This window comes from Actinia tenebrosa, unplaced genomic scaffold, assembly GCF_029948245.1.
Source record: "Actinia tenebrosa isolate PJP-AT-01 unplaced genomic scaffold, QUT_ActTen_1.0 PGA_scaffold6__47_contigs__length_16458017, whole genome shotgun sequence".
NCBI classification, from domain to species: domain Eukaryota; kingdom Metazoa; phylum Cnidaria; class Anthozoa; order Actiniaria; family Actiniidae; genus Actinia; species Actinia tenebrosa.
In genome coordinates this window covers 6701421-6721962 of record NW_028292583.1, presented here as the reverse complement: position 1 = coordinate 6721962, position 20542 = coordinate 6701421, and the positions used below count along the sequence as shown (strand labels likewise).

The 20542-nt window shown below is 35.8% G+C and overlaps 2 protein-coding genes across 8 annotated transcripts; one reads left to right on the top strand and one right to left on the bottom strand.

The window, feature by feature from the left end:
• Positions 1 to 87: 87 nt before the first annotated feature.
• On the bottom strand, positions 88 to 16647 carry LOC116296769 (uncharacterized). 7 transcript variants are annotated; one of them, XR_016121535.1, is made up of 8 exons: positions 16490 to 16647; positions 14814 to 15202; positions 8448 to 8552; positions 8131 to 8235; positions 7158 to 7249; positions 6240 to 6457; positions 5739 to 6081; positions 88 to 4717 (listed from the first exon to the last, which is right to left on the bottom strand). XR_016121535.1 is itself a non-coding variant. In XM_089039041.1 (7 exons), the coding sequence occupies exons 2-6, from the start codon at positions 15193 to 15195 to the stop codon at positions 6263 to 6265; spliced, it is 879 nt and encodes a 292-aa protein (XP_088895167.1). In that variant the 5' UTR covers positions 15196 to 15202; positions 16490 to 16647; the 3' UTR covers positions 88 to 6081; positions 6240 to 6262. The 7 variants fall into 7 exon arrangements, 5 of the variants coding, with proteins under 5 accessions (XP_088895167.1, XP_088895172.1, XP_088895168.1 ...); XR_016121536.1 differs by having other exon boundaries at positions 5739 to 5783; XM_089039041.1 differs by having other exon boundaries at positions 88 to 6081.
• Positions 16648 to 17731: 1084 nt separating this feature from the next.
• On the top strand, positions 17732 to 19861 carry LOC148905950 (uncharacterized). Its single transcript, XM_089038626.1, has 3 exons — positions 17732 to 18221; positions 18438 to 19027; positions 19227 to 19861. The coding sequence occupies exons 2-3, from the start codon at positions 18473 to 18475 to the stop codon at positions 19404 to 19406; spliced, it is 735 nt and encodes a 244-aa protein (XP_088894752.1). The 5' UTR covers positions 17732 to 18221; positions 18438 to 18472; the 3' UTR covers positions 19407 to 19861.
• The last annotated feature ends 681 nt before the right edge of the window (positions 19862 to 20542 follow it).

Sequence of the window (20542 nt, the reverse complement as noted above, 5' to 3'; positions counted from 1 at the left end):
AAATAATGTGCCCTATTTGGACAGTGAGCCCCTCCCTTTCATCCGAAACAATTTCCAAGGGTGAAGTCCAGACAGTAAGTCATCAAGTTAATAAGTGAAGTGAATTTTATTCCTATTATACTTAAATATAATGTGTTTTTGAAGGAAGTGATTGCCTCCTATATATTAAGATATCCTTTAATGGAGCATTGGTTTTTTAGAAGAGGGTGATTGCCAGAGGAATAAATACTTTTATTAAACCCAAAGTTATGATGTAGACCGGGAAAGCATAAAAATATTCTTCTCTTCTAAAATATCCCGGCTTATGATTGTGGATTATTTCATTATAAATATATATATTTCATATCAAATATTTTTGCAGAGAGCTTTCATTTATTAGAAGACTGGATGCACATTTTCTAAGTCCTATCTTTTCCACATGGTATCAATAAAGTATCTTATATCTAAGCTTGTAATTCACTTTTCAAAGAACTGAGCACCCTAGCTAGCACCACTTCATGCTCTAGCTAATAAATGAAAGGCTTCTTATTTGATAGGAATACAGAATTTTGTCGGAATTTACCCCCAACAGGGCCTCCATTATTTGATAAGAATATTTATTTTTTATTCTCACAAAATTGTAAAATATACAGCTATTTCAAAAAAGGTTTGTGTAAGCTTTTGTTGCATGTTGCATACCATGTCCAAAATGCAATATGGGTGATAAGAATGTGATTAGTGAAATCACAACAACAATTTTGGAATTTTCCCAGACTTTGTTTACACGTTTTTTTGGCATATTTTCTTCTGTGCTGACATTTACATATGGATATTTTATACTTCAAGCTTAGTAAGCAGTATGCAACAAAACCTTAACCAATCTTTTGAAGTAATCTGTATATTTAGTCTAGTAAACTTGATGCTGCAGGGGCAGAGCAGACAGGGAGGCTAGAGCCCCCCCAGGTTTTTCAAAAAGTTAGGAGGTTTTGGTAGATATATATGAACTAATAGACCTACCAATGTAAGCCCCCCACTGCGCCGCCCCTGTGCTGAAGTGCAAACACACTGCAGTCTTCTATTTAGATAAGAATTTGATTTTTTGATATTCTCTTAACCATAAGTTGTTACTCTAACAAACATGACGCTCATGGCCACAAAGTGCATATGTTATCTGAATCCATGAAACCGTACTAATAGATAAAACTAGCAATAACATGCATTAAATTAAATATGCAAATTTATATCCCTTGGCCAGTAGATCTGGTGTGGAGTCGCTTGATAAAACAAACCAAAATTGCGGAGGCAGAGGTTTCATTAAGTTTTGAATATGAACTAGCCAGAGAGTACAAATTATTAATTAAGCTATATAAATAAAATGGTGGTTTAAAGTGCCTGTCGAGGGCCACAGGTTTGTTAGTATTAGTTACTATTAAGTGTTACCCTCGTTAAATAAAGAGTCTACTACTACTACTAGAGTACAAACACTAAAAGTGTGCAACATCACTATTTTGTAGTAAATAGTGCTAATTAAACAATAGGACTAGCATTATTTAGCAGTATTTAGTGGTATTTATGTTACACACTTATAGTGTTTGTACTCTACTGCTACAGCTAACTCAAAATTTTCAGCATTGATTCTGAATGAAGTAAAAAGTTGAATGGTAAAATATTTTTATATGGTTTGTGACTATTGGTCAGAAATTGGCGCAAGCTTTTTGTAGCTCTAAACAAGACGAAACATCTTTGAAAACGAATGCTAGTTTCTCACTTACTGATGTCTCTATGGAGTTTGTATTGAAGAATTTAAAATCACTCAAAGTTAACAAAGCGATTGGTCTGGATAAAATAAGTACAAGAATGCTCAAAGACGCAGCAGAAATAATTGCACCTGTACTTCAAAAATTGATATATTTATCATTTAAAACCGGACAGTTTCATAAGAAGTGGAAATCAGCAAAAGTTATAGCTTTGTTCAAGAACAATGGTGATAGTAATAAATGTGACAATTATCGACCCATTTCGATTCTACCAACTGTCAGCAAGATCATCGAGCATGCAGTACAAAGTCAATTGTATGACTATTTAAATTCAAATCACCTTTTGTGCCCCAGACAGTTTGGTTTCTGTAGCCGAAGATCAACTGCAAGTGCATTATTACAGTTCATTGATAATATTCTGAACAACATGGATAAAGGTGTCGTTTTCTAGGATTTAAAAAAGGCTTTTGATACGGTGAATCGCCGTATCTTATTGAAAAAGCTAACTGAATATGGAGCTGATGTATTATCTGTTAAATGGTTTAAATCATATTTGCACAACCGCCTACAAAAGACTGTGATTGGAAATACCTCCTCATCCTTCAGGCAAGTTACTTTTGGTGTTCCACAGGGTAGTGTGTTGGGCCCATTACTGTTCCTAGTCTACATCAATGATTTGGCCGACTGTCTGATCCACTGTGAAATCTCGCTTTTTGCTGATGATACAGCAATCTACTGTTCAGCATCAACAGCAGATGAACTTGAAAGAAAACTTAATGAAGATCTCTCATATATGAGAAAATGGATGGACAAGCATAAATTAACTCTCAATGTTGTTAAATCAAAATCTATGGTTATTGGGGGACATCAACGCTTGAAGAAATTTGAGTCTATAAATCTAGTGGTTAATCAGCAATTACTAGAAACCGTTGACAATTTTAAATATTTAGGTGTTGTTTTCAATAAGAATTTAAGCTGGGAAGACCACATTGATTATATTCAATCTAAAGTAGCTAAACGCTTAGGAATTCTTAAACGTATTAAGCACTTATTGCCTATTAGCACCAGAAAAATCGTATAATACTTTAATTTTACCCATACTAGATTATGGGGATGTTGTCTGGGGTGACAGGTCTAATATAACTTTAATGAATAGGCTGCAAGTTCAACAAAGTAAGGCAGCAAAGATAATTCTTAATTTACCTGTAAGTTTGTCTAGTTTCTCAGCTTTAGAGGTTTTAGGATGGCAGTCCCTTGAATTTAGAAGACGTTTTCACCGTTGTTTTGTTTTCAAAGCACTAAATGGCCTTGTTGACTTTCGTTTCAATAATTCTCGCTCTAGTGAGCTACATAACTATAATACTAGAAGTACATATGTAGTCTTTTTAGGCGTCTGCCTAAATGCAGAACCAATTGGGGGCAAAGCGCATCAAGCTATTTATTTATTAAGGAATGGAACTCATTACCAGATAGCGTCACATGTGCTGACAATTATAACATTTTTAAGAATCGTTATCTTGATAATTGTAAATAGTTTTTAATTTTAACGCATTTGATGTCGAATGCCATAATTTTAGTGATATTTTATTCAGTATCAATACTAGTTATTTCTTTTTATCTTATTTGTTTTTAGTATTTGTAATTAAGTATATTTCGAGGTCCTTCATGAAAATCACTTTTGGTGATGTTGTTACCTCACGAAATATATATATTCTTATTTTTTTAATAAGAAAAAAAAAATTAATAAAGTCAGCAGAAAATTTACCTAAATACCAAAAACAGCATCTGTATTTCTAAAAAAGAAATGTTTTGGCCATCTTGAAGTTGAAAGAAATATTTTTTGTAGCCTCAAAGTCTATCAAGTCCCCTTCACAGTTCCCTGTGCCATCTTGAAATTTAGCCATGCCTTCCCATGATACATGATAGCAACTTTTTTTACACCTTGGACAATTATTCACACACCTCTAATATTACAAGCTCACCGTTCATGTTTCAGACGTTTTTACCTATGGATAAGCTAATAATTTTATATTAAAGGCATTTCTCCTTCCACATTAGTATTATTGTGGCCCTCTACTTTTAGGAATTGGAAAAGTACAAAGCGACAGTTTACACGACGCCAATTATTATATCCTCAGAACACTATTGGATCATGGGAAATCTGTCCCATATGAACAATTACTAAGTATTGCTAACTTGTTAAAGCAGAAATGAATATATCAGTCTCTTGTACTACTGTATAAATGCTTATTTGGTAGTGCTAGTGGCCCTTCATATCTTTTTAATTTTAGGAAAACCAAATACATGTATTATTTAAGAGGTGATAGCTATATCCTCTAACTCCCTATATATCTATATCTAGTCTTTAGACAGAGCAGAAAAACGACACGCCCGCCACTTTATCACGATTTCTTAAATTTAATCAAGTTAGATACTCCCAATTTTTAACGAAATTTTGTGACGAAATTTTGTAGAATTAGAGTAAATCCTGACTTAAGTATTTACGAAAATGTCAGTTTCTGTGCTGAACAAAAATATATCACTTCTCCCAAAGTACACGGCTTTATATCTCAAATACACATTCAATAAATAAATTTATTACATCCATTTTGAAATCACAAGCAAATCCTGCAATCTGATTGGTTCAATGCAGCAGTGATTTCAGCATAAATTGCACAATTATATCAAGGAATCCATCCGAGTGTTGAGCTCACCGCTTCTTGCGAAAAAAAGAGCCACGGCTCAAAACAAATTTTCTGAAGAACGATTTTACCGTCAAAAGTCGTAAAAAAAGACTTAAAAAGCCGTAAAAAGGACTTAAAAAGACCAACTGATCACTTAAGATTGTCAAAAGCACCTTTGTAAAGTAACTTAAGTAAGTTGAAGATATTACAGCGAAAAGCAGTGGGGGAAAGAGCAATCGGCATCTTTTGAATGTGACTTCTTGGCGATTGATCGTGGAAAGTGGTTTCCTTTTCAATCTGTAAAGCATAACAACACATCAAAAATACAGTCATTAAAAGAAGTTTTTCTTAAGAAGAAGATTTTTGCTGAGCTACGTGACTTCTTAAGGACAACCGAAGGACTAAACAACCTTTGATTTTTGCTGGCACAAGCATGGGCGGATCCAGGATTTTTTCAAAGGGGGGGTTGTAGCATTAATTGATGTGGTGGAGAGATATAGCAGACCAAATGGTTAGGGAGACGATTATTTGCTGCAGGCAAGCATAGTTGTTTCAGGTCCCAGACACGGCGTATAGAACAAAAAAGCTAGCGACATGTGTTCGACACCCCTGTTTTAATAAAACTCGTGATGCTGTTGGTGTTGTCATGAAAATAAATCAATCAATAAATCACGATGTCTCTCATAGGGGGGTTGCAACCCACAAAACCCACCCCTAGATCCGCTACTGGCAAGTGTGATCTTAACATGTTGAACAGAAATCGTAAAAATACAAGCAGTGAGCATTGGCTGTATAGACAACAGCCAGTTCATTTGGGCAAGATTGTCTTGCTATTCAATGTAAGTAAATGATTCTTAATACATGTAATGCCTTTTGGTCCTATATAAATTAATTTTAGTTTTGGATTGAAAGTGTTGGTTTTCAAAATGAGAATCATTGCTCGATCAATACAAACAAGTTCTCTTGACAGCATGTTTGAATCGACTGCTTGTAGATTGTAAGTCATGTCGGTTTAACTGGAAAAAACGTCTTTTTCAAAAAAGATTTCAAAATGGATATAATAAAGTGGTAATTGAACTGAGTGTCGTGCAATTTTGGTCTGAAATCAAACTTGCAATTACAAATCGCACTCCCGCTACGCGGTCGTGAGATTTTGTAATCGCGCGTTTGATTTCAGACCAAATTGCACGACACTCAGTTCAATTACCATTATCTATAAAAATAATTATTTATGATTAAATAAATGATTAATTGATTGATTGATTGGAACAAATAATGTCAAATAAATTTTCACTCTTTGAGCGAGCCATATGCATACCCAAGCTAATAGTACTTCGTCAGCAATCAAACTTCTATAGAATTCCTAGAAACATTAAAAAAAAATTCTTTTAAACAAAATACCACCATGGTATATATTGATTGAGCTTGCTTCATTCTGGACTAATACTCTCTTTTCTTCTTCGTCAGATCACGTAAGTACCATTGGATCTACTGTCTTCTTCAAGTTTAATCAAAGAATTATCAACTTGTGCCAATTTTTATTCTTTCCTTTTATTATCTTTATTGTCTGCGCAGTTAGCATTGGCAGGTTCTGGCCTGGGTTGCAGAAGGGGTTGATGTCCAACCTCAGGCATTCTTTCTACCTGGACTCTCACTTTCTTCTGTTGAACATAACGAAATTTCTTTGTTTCAGATGTTTCAGATATGACAAATATAAAATATACTGGTATATTAATTACAAGTGCCAGTACTAGTGTGTATGAATATTATTATTCAGCAAGTTCATATCATAGAAAAAAATATAAGAAAGGAACATTACCAATTATTGTTCTTCTTTCCTTTTTAAGGATCTTCACTGACTGTGCCGTTAGCGTTGGCACATTCTGGCCTGACTTGCAGAGGTTGCGGATTCTCAATATTAGCAATTGTGTGTGCCTCAGCTCTTGGATTCCTCTGTTGAACACATTCTGGCATGACTTGCAGAGGTTGCGGATTCTCAATATTAGCAGTTGTGGGTGCCTCTGCTCTTGATTTCCTCTGTTGAATGTATTGTAAAGAAGTTCCTTTGCAGTTTCAGATATAATGACAATGGAATAATATAAAATGTGGATTTTTCATACCCATGCAGTCCTGTCTGATTAAGACTACTGGTAATATTGATAATTGAAACTCTTAAATTAAATTAAGAGTAAGTTTCATCATTATTCAATTCAAGATATCTAAATTTCTAGGTACCAAATAAATTAATTGAGCCTGAATGTAATTTAGGCAAAGTTAAAACCGAGTCCAACCGGCCAGCGGTTTTGCTTAGCGACAGTGTGGGGGAGCCCATCATGGTTCAAGGGTATTGGCAGGCTTTGCTGTGTGGCTGCTTTGTCATTGTGTTGTCGTTTGACCAAGCACTTGTGGAAAGATTTCTCCCTCCCACCCACCTCTCTAAAGTAAGTATACGACATGGTAGGTATCTCCACCGTGGTAGGTGTGACGGGTGCCAGGTGGGTGATGGACTGTGGCCTGGTTGCCATGGTCACTTCTGCAAACAGGCTGGTTAGGCGCGACCATCCCTCGTACCCTGGCACTCAACCCAAACTTATCACTACAAGTTTTAATTAAAGGTTGATATTATTAAGTACGTTCTAGCCTCGCCACAAAGAGAAATGTTGCATGACGATGTGACAACCATAAGAATGTATGGGTAGCAGACTACACAGTTATATGTTATATCAGTATTCCTTACCCTTTTAGTATAACAAAAATAGGCAATTGCCAAGACAGTAAAAAAGAAAGCAATGAAAGCTATAAGTAAGTTGACTATCGCTGTACTGTCATCTAGTAAAAAAATATGTGAAAGAAAATCTCATTATTAATTAAATGGTATCCGGTGTTTTCGCTACCTTGCACTTTCGCTACTTTATACCTAAAAGGACTACTCTCTACCATGTCCAAGCACCTTCGCTATCTTGAGGTACACAATCGCTACCTTTTCTCAAAATGTTAAATATCACAATATCAGGAATATATATTACATAATATTAGTTTCGAGTCTATATCGATAAATTTAAATTGTGTTTTACGGCATTGAAACTCATAAATTTTCTGGTCAGATGTCGATTCGAGAAATGTACACCTAGTGAAGGGAGGATATTTACATCTCCTCATTTACGAAACATCTTAGCAAAAAATTTACTAAGAAAAGAGCGAAAGCAACAAACCTGTTTGATATAACTAACAGATTACGAGACGGATATTCGGCCGAACGTTTTGAAATTTCTTTCTTTAAAAAATAAACATTCAAATAATAACAAATTACTTAAAATTACTGATAATAAACGATCCAAAATGATATAGAGGAGGTTTACAGGCATCTTAAGAATCAGTAGCGATTGTGCTACCTCAAGGTAGCGATTCCACTTCTATTAGTAGCGATTGTGCAGTAGCGAAAGTGCAAGGTAGCAAATGTACTGTAATTCATTAAAATTGCAAACTAAACAATTGCAAGAAGTTAAAATCTGACTGCAAAGAAATAATAATAATAATAATAATAATATTAATAATAATAATAATAATAATGATAGAATATAGATCAGCATAGCCCAGGAGTTATCTCGCTATGCTGTTTACCAAGTAAATTCAAACTCAATGAAGTGTCAATAATAATGATAATTATCATTATTATTATTATCATTATTATAATAATAATATAAGATCACCTGAACTACTGTTAGATGGTTCATCTGTACTGTTATTAGGTGATGTTCCATTCTCTGTTTTGACTGTGCTATTTACTCTTGTGTCATTATTTGGATAACTCTCAGCTAAGGAATAAATTATAGAATATTATAGAATAATGATAGAATATAGATCAGCATAGCCCAGGAGTTATCTCACTATGCTGTTTCCCATGTAAATTCAAGCTCAATAAAGTGTCAATACTACTACTGCTACTGCTGCTGCTGCTGCTGCTGCTACTACTACTACTAATATTATTATCATTATTATTATTATTATTATTATTATATAAGATCACCTGAACTACTGTTAGATGGTTCATCTGTACCGTTATTAGGTGATGTTCCATTCTCTATTTTGACTGTACTATTTACTCTTGTGTCATTATTTGGATAACTCTCAGCTGTGAAATAAAGTTGATACAAAAAAAATAATAATGTAGTTAGAAAATATGATGTCCTCTCTAAGATGAATGCGTGATAATCTTCCAGTTACACCAGCCCTTGAAGATGATGCGACAGCGACCACAGAGTATGTATGCAGCATAGCGAGAGAAGCAGTGCCGGTCGCTCTCATGGCAAAGTTGAGATTGCCTCAGCAAAGGACCCAACCCTAGCTATTGTTCGAGTTCATAATAAAATTACTTTTGGCCAACTTGGCCTAATACCTCAGTGTTCAAAGTGATAATGGTCAGCCCTTTCTATCCAATTGGGCAGTTTCTGAGACAACTGGGAATAGAGCACATTTAAAAAGGTATACCTTACTGGCCCAAGAGCAACAGAGTAGTAGAAAGGTATAATAAGACGATTTTGAAAGCTGCGAGAATTGAAACCTTGAAGAAAAAATTGGCAAGGGGAACTTCCAAAACTTCATAAGAAATATTAGAGCTTTTTTAAAGTCATTTTGACATTTCCTGCATGCTGTATTTATATGCTGAACAGAACATGAAAAACTTTGTTTTATTTGTGTTTTTATATAATATTGTTCGTGTCCTTTAGAGAAGGCATAATGTGCTCAAATTTTTGTTTCCCAGACAAAACACAGGGAAACCCAACTTTTCAATTTTTCTGTTTTCTTTTGACTAAAATGTATATTTTTAGGCACTGCCTAAAAGCGGAGCTCCTGATACGAAAGTCACATGGAGCCCAATTTGAATGAATCTGAAAGGTAAAAATAAGATTGGAAAAAAAATCTTCAATTATTTTTTATTCGAGATGAAGATAATGTCTCCCATAATAAAAGCCATGCATTGAAATCGAATCAAAATGCACCACATTGATAAAATGCCTGTTTGAACTGTCTGAATAACAAGATTTTAGCCTTATACAACAGCAAAAATTTTATTTAAAAATGAGGTTTAGGGAGCGGTCATTATTTATGGTGAGGTAGGGGGTGGGTGATTTTGAGGAGGGGTTACGACATTTTGGAGCCCTCTGAAGGAGGGGTTACGTATTTTCTCGTGCGATCAAAGGAGGGGTCAAAAAAAATTTGAAAAAATAAAAGCAGCCATATATAAAAAGTAAATCAGTCATTTAAAATAAAAACTCAAATTGGGTTAACATTATATTAACAAAAAAAGAGCTTCTCCATATACCAAGTCCATAGTCGTATAGCCATAGAATTCATCATAATCATGATGAAAATTTCTCTATCATCATGTCTTAAATTATACTGGTGTTTTATTGTTCTTTAGTATATAAATGCATCTGCGAACAAGAACTTTGTTTATTGTACAGTAGACTATTTGAACGACCACTCTCGTAAGCGACCACCTCCCGTAAGCGACCACTTTCTCCAGGCCCTGGGGTGGTCGCTTACGGGAGAGTCGACTGTATTAAAGAAATCGACTTTGCCAGGCTGTTGCTAGCTAACCAGAATGAAGTTGAACATGTAATCATTTTCTGGCAAATCACTTTCTTCATCTGAATTATCTGAATTATCTGATAAATCATCTAATACAACATCACTCTCATCTGAATCCATTTCATCTTCATCTCCTTCATCATCTGTTTCCATGCCTTCGTCCTGGTCTAAACATTCAGCATCGTTTGTTCTAGTTATCGTTGTATTTGCTTTCGAATTCAACACATGACTTATGATGCAGTTAACTTTATCATTCTTCAGTGCCTTGATGCCAGTTAGAAGACTGTATTATGAGCAAGTACTTGTCAAGTTCATGTACTTTCAATTTTTATATTTTTCATCCAAGACTAGTTCCGTCCAGTTATAATCGTCAAAATTTTTTTGGTCTTTTTTAGATTTTTTTCCTCTGTGTAGCTCTCATCTCTGCTCCCTGTTTTAATATCTTTAGATGACAAAAGTACTCTTTAACATGCTTTACATCTACAGCAAACTTATTAGCAAATGTTTGAACATCATCTTCTGTTTCCAAATTAAACTCTGTAGGATCGTTGAAAGCTTTCTTGATGTTGGCCCTTGGCAGCCAATCATCAGGATGCCTGTTTTTAGATGGGGTTTTGAAAGCTTTTGATGGTGCCCAGGGTTGTTAGAATCAGGAACTGGCTGAGGCATCCTTTCCTGTGGTGGACCAACCGAGTCATGATTTTCACAAAATTGGCATAGCTTTCCCTGCTTGTTTTTGCAATCTTTCTTCAGATATTCCAGGTATGACTCCCCAGTGTCATAATGAAGATTGTAAAAGTTCCAAATCATATCTATACATCGTCTATGCGCTTCTGCAATTCTTCAGCAACTGACCAGGCATTTTTTGCATTCTTTTCTTTTCATATTCCTCGTATTCTTTAACATCAATTTTTTATATCATCAGCTGTCATTCCTTCATACTTTTTGAACTTTTCCCATTCTATCGTTCCTCCATCCACGATTTGAATCTCCACAACCGGAATTTGTCCTCTCCGCCTCATTTTGACCAGTGTCACCACGGGAACGATGTACTCTCACACGATAATCAGAGTTAAACAATCGCGCTAGTTCTGCATCTCTGAATCGCACTTCATTGTTTGAAACACCAACACCAAACGAAAGTCTTGTTTTTGGCACTTTTTGCCATCTTTGCTCATTATTGAAAAAATTTCCTCTTAATTCAAACCTTCTTAATACTCTTTCCCAGTCCTCCACTTGTTTCTAATTAGTGGACAATACAGTATTGTTTTAACGAGTACTATAAGGATTACGAGTAAATTACTCCATTTTCACAGGATAGCAAACAACTGAAACAATTTATAATCAATTTTCTGCAATCAGAGTTTTAAATTCTGAGATATTCTAGCTAAATTATTCAATGGTTGAGCTTGTGGGACATGGTAATGGTAATTAACGGGAGTTGGAACCATAACTAAATTTATTTCATCAAAACATCATGTTCCTTGGTTAACTTCAAATCTCAAGAAATCAATTCACAAGAAACGTCGACTCTGGCTAATTCCTCTGGGGATGCTAATCAGTGGACTGCATACAAACGATTTTAACAACATGGTAAAAAACAATATTTGCAAAGCTTACCATAAGTATGTAGACGACTTAACAAATTCTCTTAGCTCTAATCCCAAGAGATTCTGGTCCTTCGTGAAGACACGCAATGGCACCTCGAGCTTACCAAGCAGTATTGAATATAACAATTGCAAAGGCTATTCTCCTGAAATCAATGCTGATATATTTACTAACAGTAATATGTTCTTCCAATCTGTATTCAATGAGAAAGGAAAGGAATCCAGAGTACCATCTTCATCCCTACGTACAGACCACTCAATTAGCGATTTGTACTGAACAGAGGAAAAGGTCACAAAACTATTACTTGGACTTGATGCTAGTAAATCATGTGGCCAAGTTAACATTCATCCAAAGATTTTGAAGGAATGTGCTAAAGAAGTTGCACCTTCCCTCGTAAAGGTATTTATCATTCCTTGAACACTGGTCACCTTCCAAGCGATTGGAAAATGGCAAACGTTGTTCCAATTTTCAAATCGGGGAACCGTGTGTTAGCAAACAATTATCGACCAATCTCGTTGACACGAATTAGTCAGGGGTTAAAATTCTGGAGCGTCTAATACATAAACACATCATGGACTGCTTAACAAAACTAAAACTACTATGTGATAACCAACACGGGTTTAGATGATTCCGCTCATGCTTGACACAATTATAACAACTGGTACATCAATGGCTTTCGACACTTGACAAATTTGGAGCAGTAGACATTGCTTTTCTTGATTTTGCAAAAGCATTCAACAAAGTTTCTCATCCACATCTCTTACAAATATTGCAGTCTTATGGCATTAATGGTCACGTGCATGACTGGTTAAGATATTTTCTTGTTGGAAGAGTACAAAGAGTGGATATTGAAGGAAAAACTTCGAGTTGGCTAAATGGGTCCCCTCTTGCTCTTAATTTTCATCAATGACATTCCATCTAGTGTAAACTGCAACATAGACCTCTTTGCGGACGACAGTGTTCTTCACAAGCAAATTGAATCAACCAATAATGACTGCAAACTTTTTCAAGGAGACAGCCAATTAAACACGATTACTCTATGAATGGCATGACCTTAGAAACTGTTGATCATCATAAGCACCTTGGTGTCACTGTGTCAGAGACTATCTTGGGATCGACATATATCTTCGATCTGTGCAAAGGCAAGACGTACCATGGGGTTAATAAGGCGATCGTTTGGATACAAGTCTCCAGCAGCGGTAGAGACAGCCTTCAAAGTCCTTGTCAGACCATCACTGGAGTACTGCTGTGCTGTGTGGAACCCTTACTTGATTAAACACATAAATCTTATTGAGCCAATACAACGGAGAGCCATGAGGCTGATATGTGGCCCAGAACTGGAGTATAATGAAAGACTTAAAAAACTAAACTGGCCTACCCTAGAATTAAGGAGAAAATGCCTCTGTCTTGTTCAGATGTACAAAATATTATTTGGTCTCTGCGATATAGATAGCAATAAGTACTTTGGCTTAATAGGTGAAACATGTTTAAGATCTAGCCATAATTTTAAACTAAGATTTAAACACGATCGCACAAATTATTTTAAATTTTCATTTTTTAATAGAAACATTAATGATTGCGGAACTCGCTACGCTCTCATATTTTTGCGACTAAATCTATGAGCCATTTTAAATCAAGTTTAATGTCGCTTTTATTATCTACTCAACAGTAATCTGTTTTATTAACTAGTTGAATATATAAATACATTAGATATTTATTCATATATAATTTTGTACACAGTCATTTTTGTAACATATATTTTCCGAATCTTGTATTTATGTATGTATACGTGTTCCTGTTTATATTTATATAAGGAGATTAAGAACAGTTTTTATATGGGAATTTAGTTTCCCCCTACTGTTGTCCTCCCTTAATATTATCGCTAGTCTGTACATTTTTCATACTGTTTGTTTGTTACATATTTTTTATATATTTGTATGTTCATTATTTTTGAGAAAGTCATTAAATAAATAAATAAATAAATAAATAAATAAATAAATGAATGAATAAATAAATAAATAAATAAATAAATATTAAGTTTTAATTCACTAAACACTTAAATGTATACGTAGTTGTTTTTTCATTTCTTGGTGGTTTGGGTGTTGGTGTCTTGACTGCAAGATTACATAATAGTAAGTTGTTCTTACATGTAATAAAACATATATCTGACGATAGGATCCATCAGTATTGCCAAAATGTCAAGTTTAATCAAAATGTTAGAGGTGTGAATTGAACCATAAATTAAAATACACCAGACATAAGTCAATGATCTTTGTGATATTTTCTTATAGTGTTATTTCCTGCTTTAAAGGGGGACTAGCATGTAAGTCATCCAAATTTTAATTCAGCTGAAACTTAACTGGAATAACCCTTAAAGGTCTAATAATCACTGGCTCAAATTTTTTCCTGATATTAGGATGGGAAGTATTATATTTTTGCAAAATTTTATAGGAGTCTGTGACGTACGTCATACACTTAACACTAAACATTGCTTCATACATTTCTTTGTATTTTGTAATCAAGATATCTTCTAGTTTTATACTCTTTTTATACCTTTTATTGAATAAAAGATACCACAAAGTGATTCTGACCACAAGTTAAGTCCCTCAGCGGACCTTTGAGCTTAATAGAAATAAAGTAAAACAAGAAGTTATTTACAAAGAAATGTATGGAGTGATGTTTAGTGTTGAGTGTTTGATGTCACAGACACCTATAAAAATTCGTAAATATAATACTTCTCATTGAAACATAAAGAAAAAACTTTAACCAGTGATTATTAAACCCATAAAAATTTTTCCATTGAAGTTTCAGCTGAATTAAATTTCAGGCGATTTTCATGCTAGTCCCCCTTTAAGATAAAATAAAAACAATTGCAAAATAAGAGCATTAAGGAGGCCAAATTATATACAATGGTGTATGTAACTATGGTAGACATGCATTATGCCATCCCTGAGGAGCAGAAAGTGAAACTATGAGCACCACTACTGCAGAACAATCTGACTCCAGTTCCCCAGACTCTCACTGATCACAGGCTCTCTAGAACTATTAGGTAACTACCAGGTAGGTTTAAGGATTATGTTCTGAATAGCAAGCTTTAAAGTTTTTCTTTAAGAAGCAGCTTACTTTTTATTATGATTAATACTGGTGCTCTATATTGCTTCTTAGTGATCATATAGCTGGATTATCAACTTACCTTCTGGTGTAATGACAAAATCCTCTTTTGTGGGTGCTTTCCCATCTTCGGCGTAATATAACCTAAAGACTTTTCCATAATCAGATGGCCCCACATTTTTCAAAGTGACCCATGCATGTCCCATTTGTAGATTACCATCAAATGCTAGTCTACCACTATATATTGTGCCATTTATTTCTGTTATGGTGTTATCCTGACCAACTCTCATGTACAGTGGGCTAGCAGAGAAACTTTCATTTCCACCAATTCTCAAATGGGTAATTGGCATTGTAGTATTGACCATAAAATGTGCATTCTTGCCTTCTTGGACAGGCACAGGTTTTAGACCATCATCAGTAACACCAAATACCATGGCAAACGATAGGATGAAAAGAAATGACATTTTCAAGCTTGAAAAAAATAAAAAAATAGAATGAATAATGATAAGATAATGAGAGCAGAATGAGTGTTCATACCATGTTCACATTGTACCACAAAATGCTCTGTACTGGATTGAACATTTCGTTCTGGAATGACGAAAGGACTCTACCCCGAGACCTATGTTTTGGATGCCTTTATTTTAACGAAACTCCTCTTAAATGAGACCTTTGAATTGAAAGATCATCATTTGTATGCATCTGAAGGTCTAGGATGAAGCTAAAAAAGTGCCAAACGTGATAAATGAAGTGACGTAACTTTCATCACCAAACAGTAATCATGATAAAAGGGTAAATTTAATACACAGTGAAAAGATGACTGACGTTTCGGAAGCTAGTCCTTTACCCTTTTGCTAGTCGTCTTTTACTCCAACTAAGGACTAGCATCCGAAACATCAGTAAGTTATTTTATCTTTTCACGGTGTATAATTTACCCTTTTATCATAACCGTTTCATTAGAAACACCGACGCAGCTCACACTCTCTAGTTTTGAGCTAGTTATGTCTTTTTTCATCACCATTTAGATACATGTGACAGTATTGCATAACACAAACTCAACCTTCATAACTGGAATCAAACATTGAAATGAATTGAAATCTTTTCTTGTGACTTATAAAATTGATTTCTAAAACATACTTGAGAAATGTCTTTATATAATGATGTATAGTTTAACCTTTTTAGTTGCTGGAAGCCCAAGCAATGAACTTGTACCGTATTACAAAGAAATCGTATATCATAAGAATGTCTACAGTACCAAAACAGGTAGAGTATGAATTTTTACTCATCGTGAAACACTTGTTTTACTCTACATTCCTAAAGCCCCATGCATACATCTTGAGCCCAGAGTGGCAATTTAACTTTGATGTTAAGATTCAAATTTGATGGTTACTGACCACAAGCTCAAAGTTCAAAGCTAATAGACCTCCTCGGCTCTGACGTAATGTTTTCCCATTTCAGACCAAGTGTCATTCCCTAAAGAATCATTTCTTTGTCTAAGGTTTGCGCTCGGTTGCACATGAGAAGACACATGAATATGGATACAACTCAAACGAAGGATATTATTCTCAAGGGAATGACACCTGGTCTGAAATGGGACAACATTACGCTCGAGCGCTCCAGAGCCGAGGAGGTCTATTGACCAACCTGGGCTCAGGAATGTGTGAACGAGACATTACAAAAATGTGAAGTAAAACAAGTGTTTTGCAACGAGCCAAATTCACACTCTACCTGTTTTGGTAGTAATTTTTGTAGTTAGCTTACCAATTTTTGTGTGTTCTTGCTGCTGTCCTTTGTCTCTGTACACGATTTGGGGCAAATTCGACGAGTTTTAGCCTTTTACGGGCCAACTAGTGCGACAAAAAAGGTGACAAATAAACAAGACATTACGCAGACAGTTTTTGGAAAATCCAGCTGAAACCATCTAGTGTCGGTCGTCACGTTGCGTCATATTGTGTGACAACCGACACTAAAAATGGATGCAAGGGAGCCGTAAGTTAGGCTAGCCCAAGCTATGTGTCACATATTATAAGGCAATGTATGGAGATTTTTCAAACACCGTAATTCAATGGAAATACTTCAATAATATTTATCTTTCTTCCATGGCATGTTTGTTTGTCTATTAATAATGTTTGACGATTTTTGTGAGAATTTGGGTAATTTTAAACCCCCTTCCAAAATGAATGGGAAGGTTGGACTAGGTCTTGACAAGATCTTGTATATTCAAGATCTTGCTAGATAGTCAGGTCTCTTATGGTCTTGATCGTTACAGAGCTTACAAAAGCACCAAACTTGGCATAGTTGTAGCTTATGGTAGTACTATCAATGTTAGAGGGGGAGCCCAACGTAAATTGTCCTTTAAGGGAAATTACGGAGGATTTACTTTTTCAAATTTCACGAATTGGGCTCCCTGTGCTTCTTTTTTAAAATATATTCATTAAATATGTAAAATCGTTTTGAATAAATTTTAAAACAGCTTTCTACCCATTGGAATGCATTATCTGTCATGGCTATCGATTACAACCCCAAATCATAACAAAAAAGCTACTTTTCGGCATCTCTTTCAAACACTAGTGGCCAGTCCCACTCGGCCGTTGGCTAAATCCAAGATGGCGGCCCCCAGACTTACCTACAAAACCTGTAAGTAATTTTGCTCTTAAAAGGCCGTAATCTTGCTATTTTTATATTGCAATATATATAAAAGTTTGGTTTAACAGGCTTTCTTTGAAGTTTAAGTTGTTTTTCGAATTAATTAGCTAAAATTAATCGAAAATATAATTATTTCAGAATCGGAAATGGAAATATCTTGGAATCGATGCATCATATGCCAAACAACTACAACAGAAGATTTAAGATGTCCTCTTAGAGCATCTGGTTCCTGTTATGAACCTGCATCAGTCTATGCCTCTTTTCTTCAGAATGTTTTCTTCAGAAAGCATCCATTGAGTTGGTTGAGTATATTGAGATTTATATTAAGGAAAACAAGCTTCTTTTTATGCTATCTGAATTGCATGCACTTTATATAAGTCGTCTTGAAGCTTTGGGCGTTTATAAGACTGTAAATAAGACTCGACTGAAGAATTCATTGTTAGATCAGTTTCATGATGCACAAGAGCAAAATGATGGAAAAAATGTTTTCATAGTTTTCACGAAAGCATTAAAGGGCATGGTTAAAGATGCAATCAAGATTAAAAGGGACTTCTCCGAGGACGCCACAATACTGGCCAAGGCTTCCGCAATTGTAAGAAGAGACATACTTGAGCATAAAGGATTCAACTTTTCTGGAAGTTTTACTACAGATTGTCAAGAAATGTCCACCCCAGTAAGTCTAAAGTCACTCATTTCTATGATCCTGAGTGGTTTGGTACTGAACTACCATCCAACTGGTTGTCATTCCTGCGTGACCCGTTAAACAAACAAGAGTTGTTTCAGTTCCTATCGTTGAAGGTTGCTGGACATAACTGGCCAGAAACGAAGACAATCCACGTTACATCAGGTAACATGCAACACATATGTCAGCTATGATACTCAAACAAAATATGCTGTATGTGTAATACAACAAAGGAAATTAACTAACAAATCTTTCGGCTAAGCGACCCCCCTCAGTTTTCTTACTAAGACATATTGAAAAGTGGTAACAATCATGCTAATGTGTATAACCTATGTTGGAATCACACAAAAAATGTTAACTACCGAAATGATTTTTCTCCAGGTACTTCTGTGATTTCCATTGGCTCTGTAACCGCTATGACAGATTGTACTCACGAGGAGGCAGATACGAGGGTTGTGGTCCATATCCTTCACGCCATCCAAGTTGAAGAGGTAAAAACTGTCCTCGTCCGAACCGTGGATACCGATGTCCTACTCATCTTGGTGGGAAAATTTCATGACCTGAGAGAAATCCAACCGGAACTTCATCTGTGGCTTGCCTTTGGTATGGGTCGAAACTTTCGCTTCGTCAGCGTCAACTCTATTTGTGCTGTACTTGGTAAACCCCGATCTACTTCCCTGCCTGTATTCCACGCATTAACTGGATGCGATACCACCTCCTGCTTCTTTGGAAAAGGGAAGAAGTCAGCCTGGCAGGCATGGGAGATATTTCCAGAAGTCACGCCCACATTCGAAATGCTTGCCAAAACGCCATTTATGCAGCTTACGACAGACTCGCCCCTCTTCAAACAGATCGAGAGATACACGGTAATCCTGTACGATAAGCTCAGTCCCTTATCCGACATCAACCTAACCCGGATGGAGCTATTCTGCAAGAACAGCAGAGCAATGGACAAGCTCCCGCCTACACAGGTAAATATTACTTTTTTCTTTATCACAATTTGTCTCCAATTCACTTATGAGAGGAAGAGTCAGGGGGCCAGGACGCTAACAGGACACATACTCACAATGACAAGTTTGAACTAACCCGCTGCACCCTCTTTCCATGAAACTAGGATCAATCCCTTTTTTAAATAATCCTTAATAACATCGACACTGTTGTTATTTGCAGGCCATGTCCTTTTGCAGCATGTCCGGCGCACCGTTTACCAGGCCGGTATCTGGACAGTTAGCAATCAGCCACAGCCACCTGTGCCATCACCAGGGCAGTTCTCGTGGTTTGAAGTTGATTGCAAATGGGTTCCGAAATGGATCACTATTCCCGAAGTATCCAAGGCTTGCAGTGAACTGATTAAGTGCTCTTGCAAACGTGCCTGTACAAGATGCAAGTGTGCCAAGGCTTCCTTGGGATGTACCCCCCTTTGTAGATGCCAATGCTAACAAAGTAATTGCATCAAGCTTAAGGGACAATCTGAAGAGTTTCAGCGATCGAACATTGTTTCCGTTATGTAGCCCTAACTTAATTCAAATAATATAGTTATCTCTTGGCGTTTCTATTAGCGCTATTTAAAAGTACATTTGTTTCGCGAACATATATCGATCTAACAGCAGTAATTTAGGTTCAAAATGCGAATTTGAGAAAGGGAACGTGAATTGCAATAAGCTTTGGCGAGAAGGGACTGGGAACTAGTATATATTCAAAAGCCTTATGTAATGTATATGCGAAGAAATGAGTAAGCATAATAGTTTCAGTCAATTAATGTCACTACTGCATTTCTTGTGAGCTGTTTTACTTGAAAACTGCAAACCACCACAGGTAGCCCAATTCGTAATTAAGATCAATTTAAAAAACCCCTTAATCCCCCTTAATTGTGAGAATTGCGTTGGGCTCCCCCTCTAACATTATTTAGTGGATCCTAAGGAACATCTCTGCCAAATTTGGCGCTTTTGTCACTTCTGTCACGATGGGACCTATATTTTGCCATAAGAGACCTGACTAAGATCTTTCCAGATCATCCAATCTCAATCAACAATGATCTGAACAAAAAGTTCATGCTGGGTTTTGCCTTTTTCACCCAGGAAGAACCTTCTACTAGGAACGCGCGCGCGGAGCTAAAAGTTCTGATAATTTGAGTGAGAAGATGTACAATAAGTTTTGCTTCTAATTGTCAAATGAATTCAGCGTTTAAAGCTTTAAGAGAGAATTCTTTTAGTATTCAAGCAGTGAGCTCCAAAAACTATTTTCTTGAAGAAAGGCTGTTGTACAAGGCTAAAATCTTGTTATTCAGAAAGTTTAACTTGTTTGGGAGTGGAGATGACCGATGAAAGTGGAATCAAAGTGTTAACCCAAAAGCAAACATTTTATTCGAAAATGAGGTTTAGGCCTTCATTTGCTTATTTCCCATATATTTTCTATAAAAAAGCCTGACAAAACCACATTCTAACACAAATGCAACAAAACATCTTTGTACAATTGAAAATACCGCT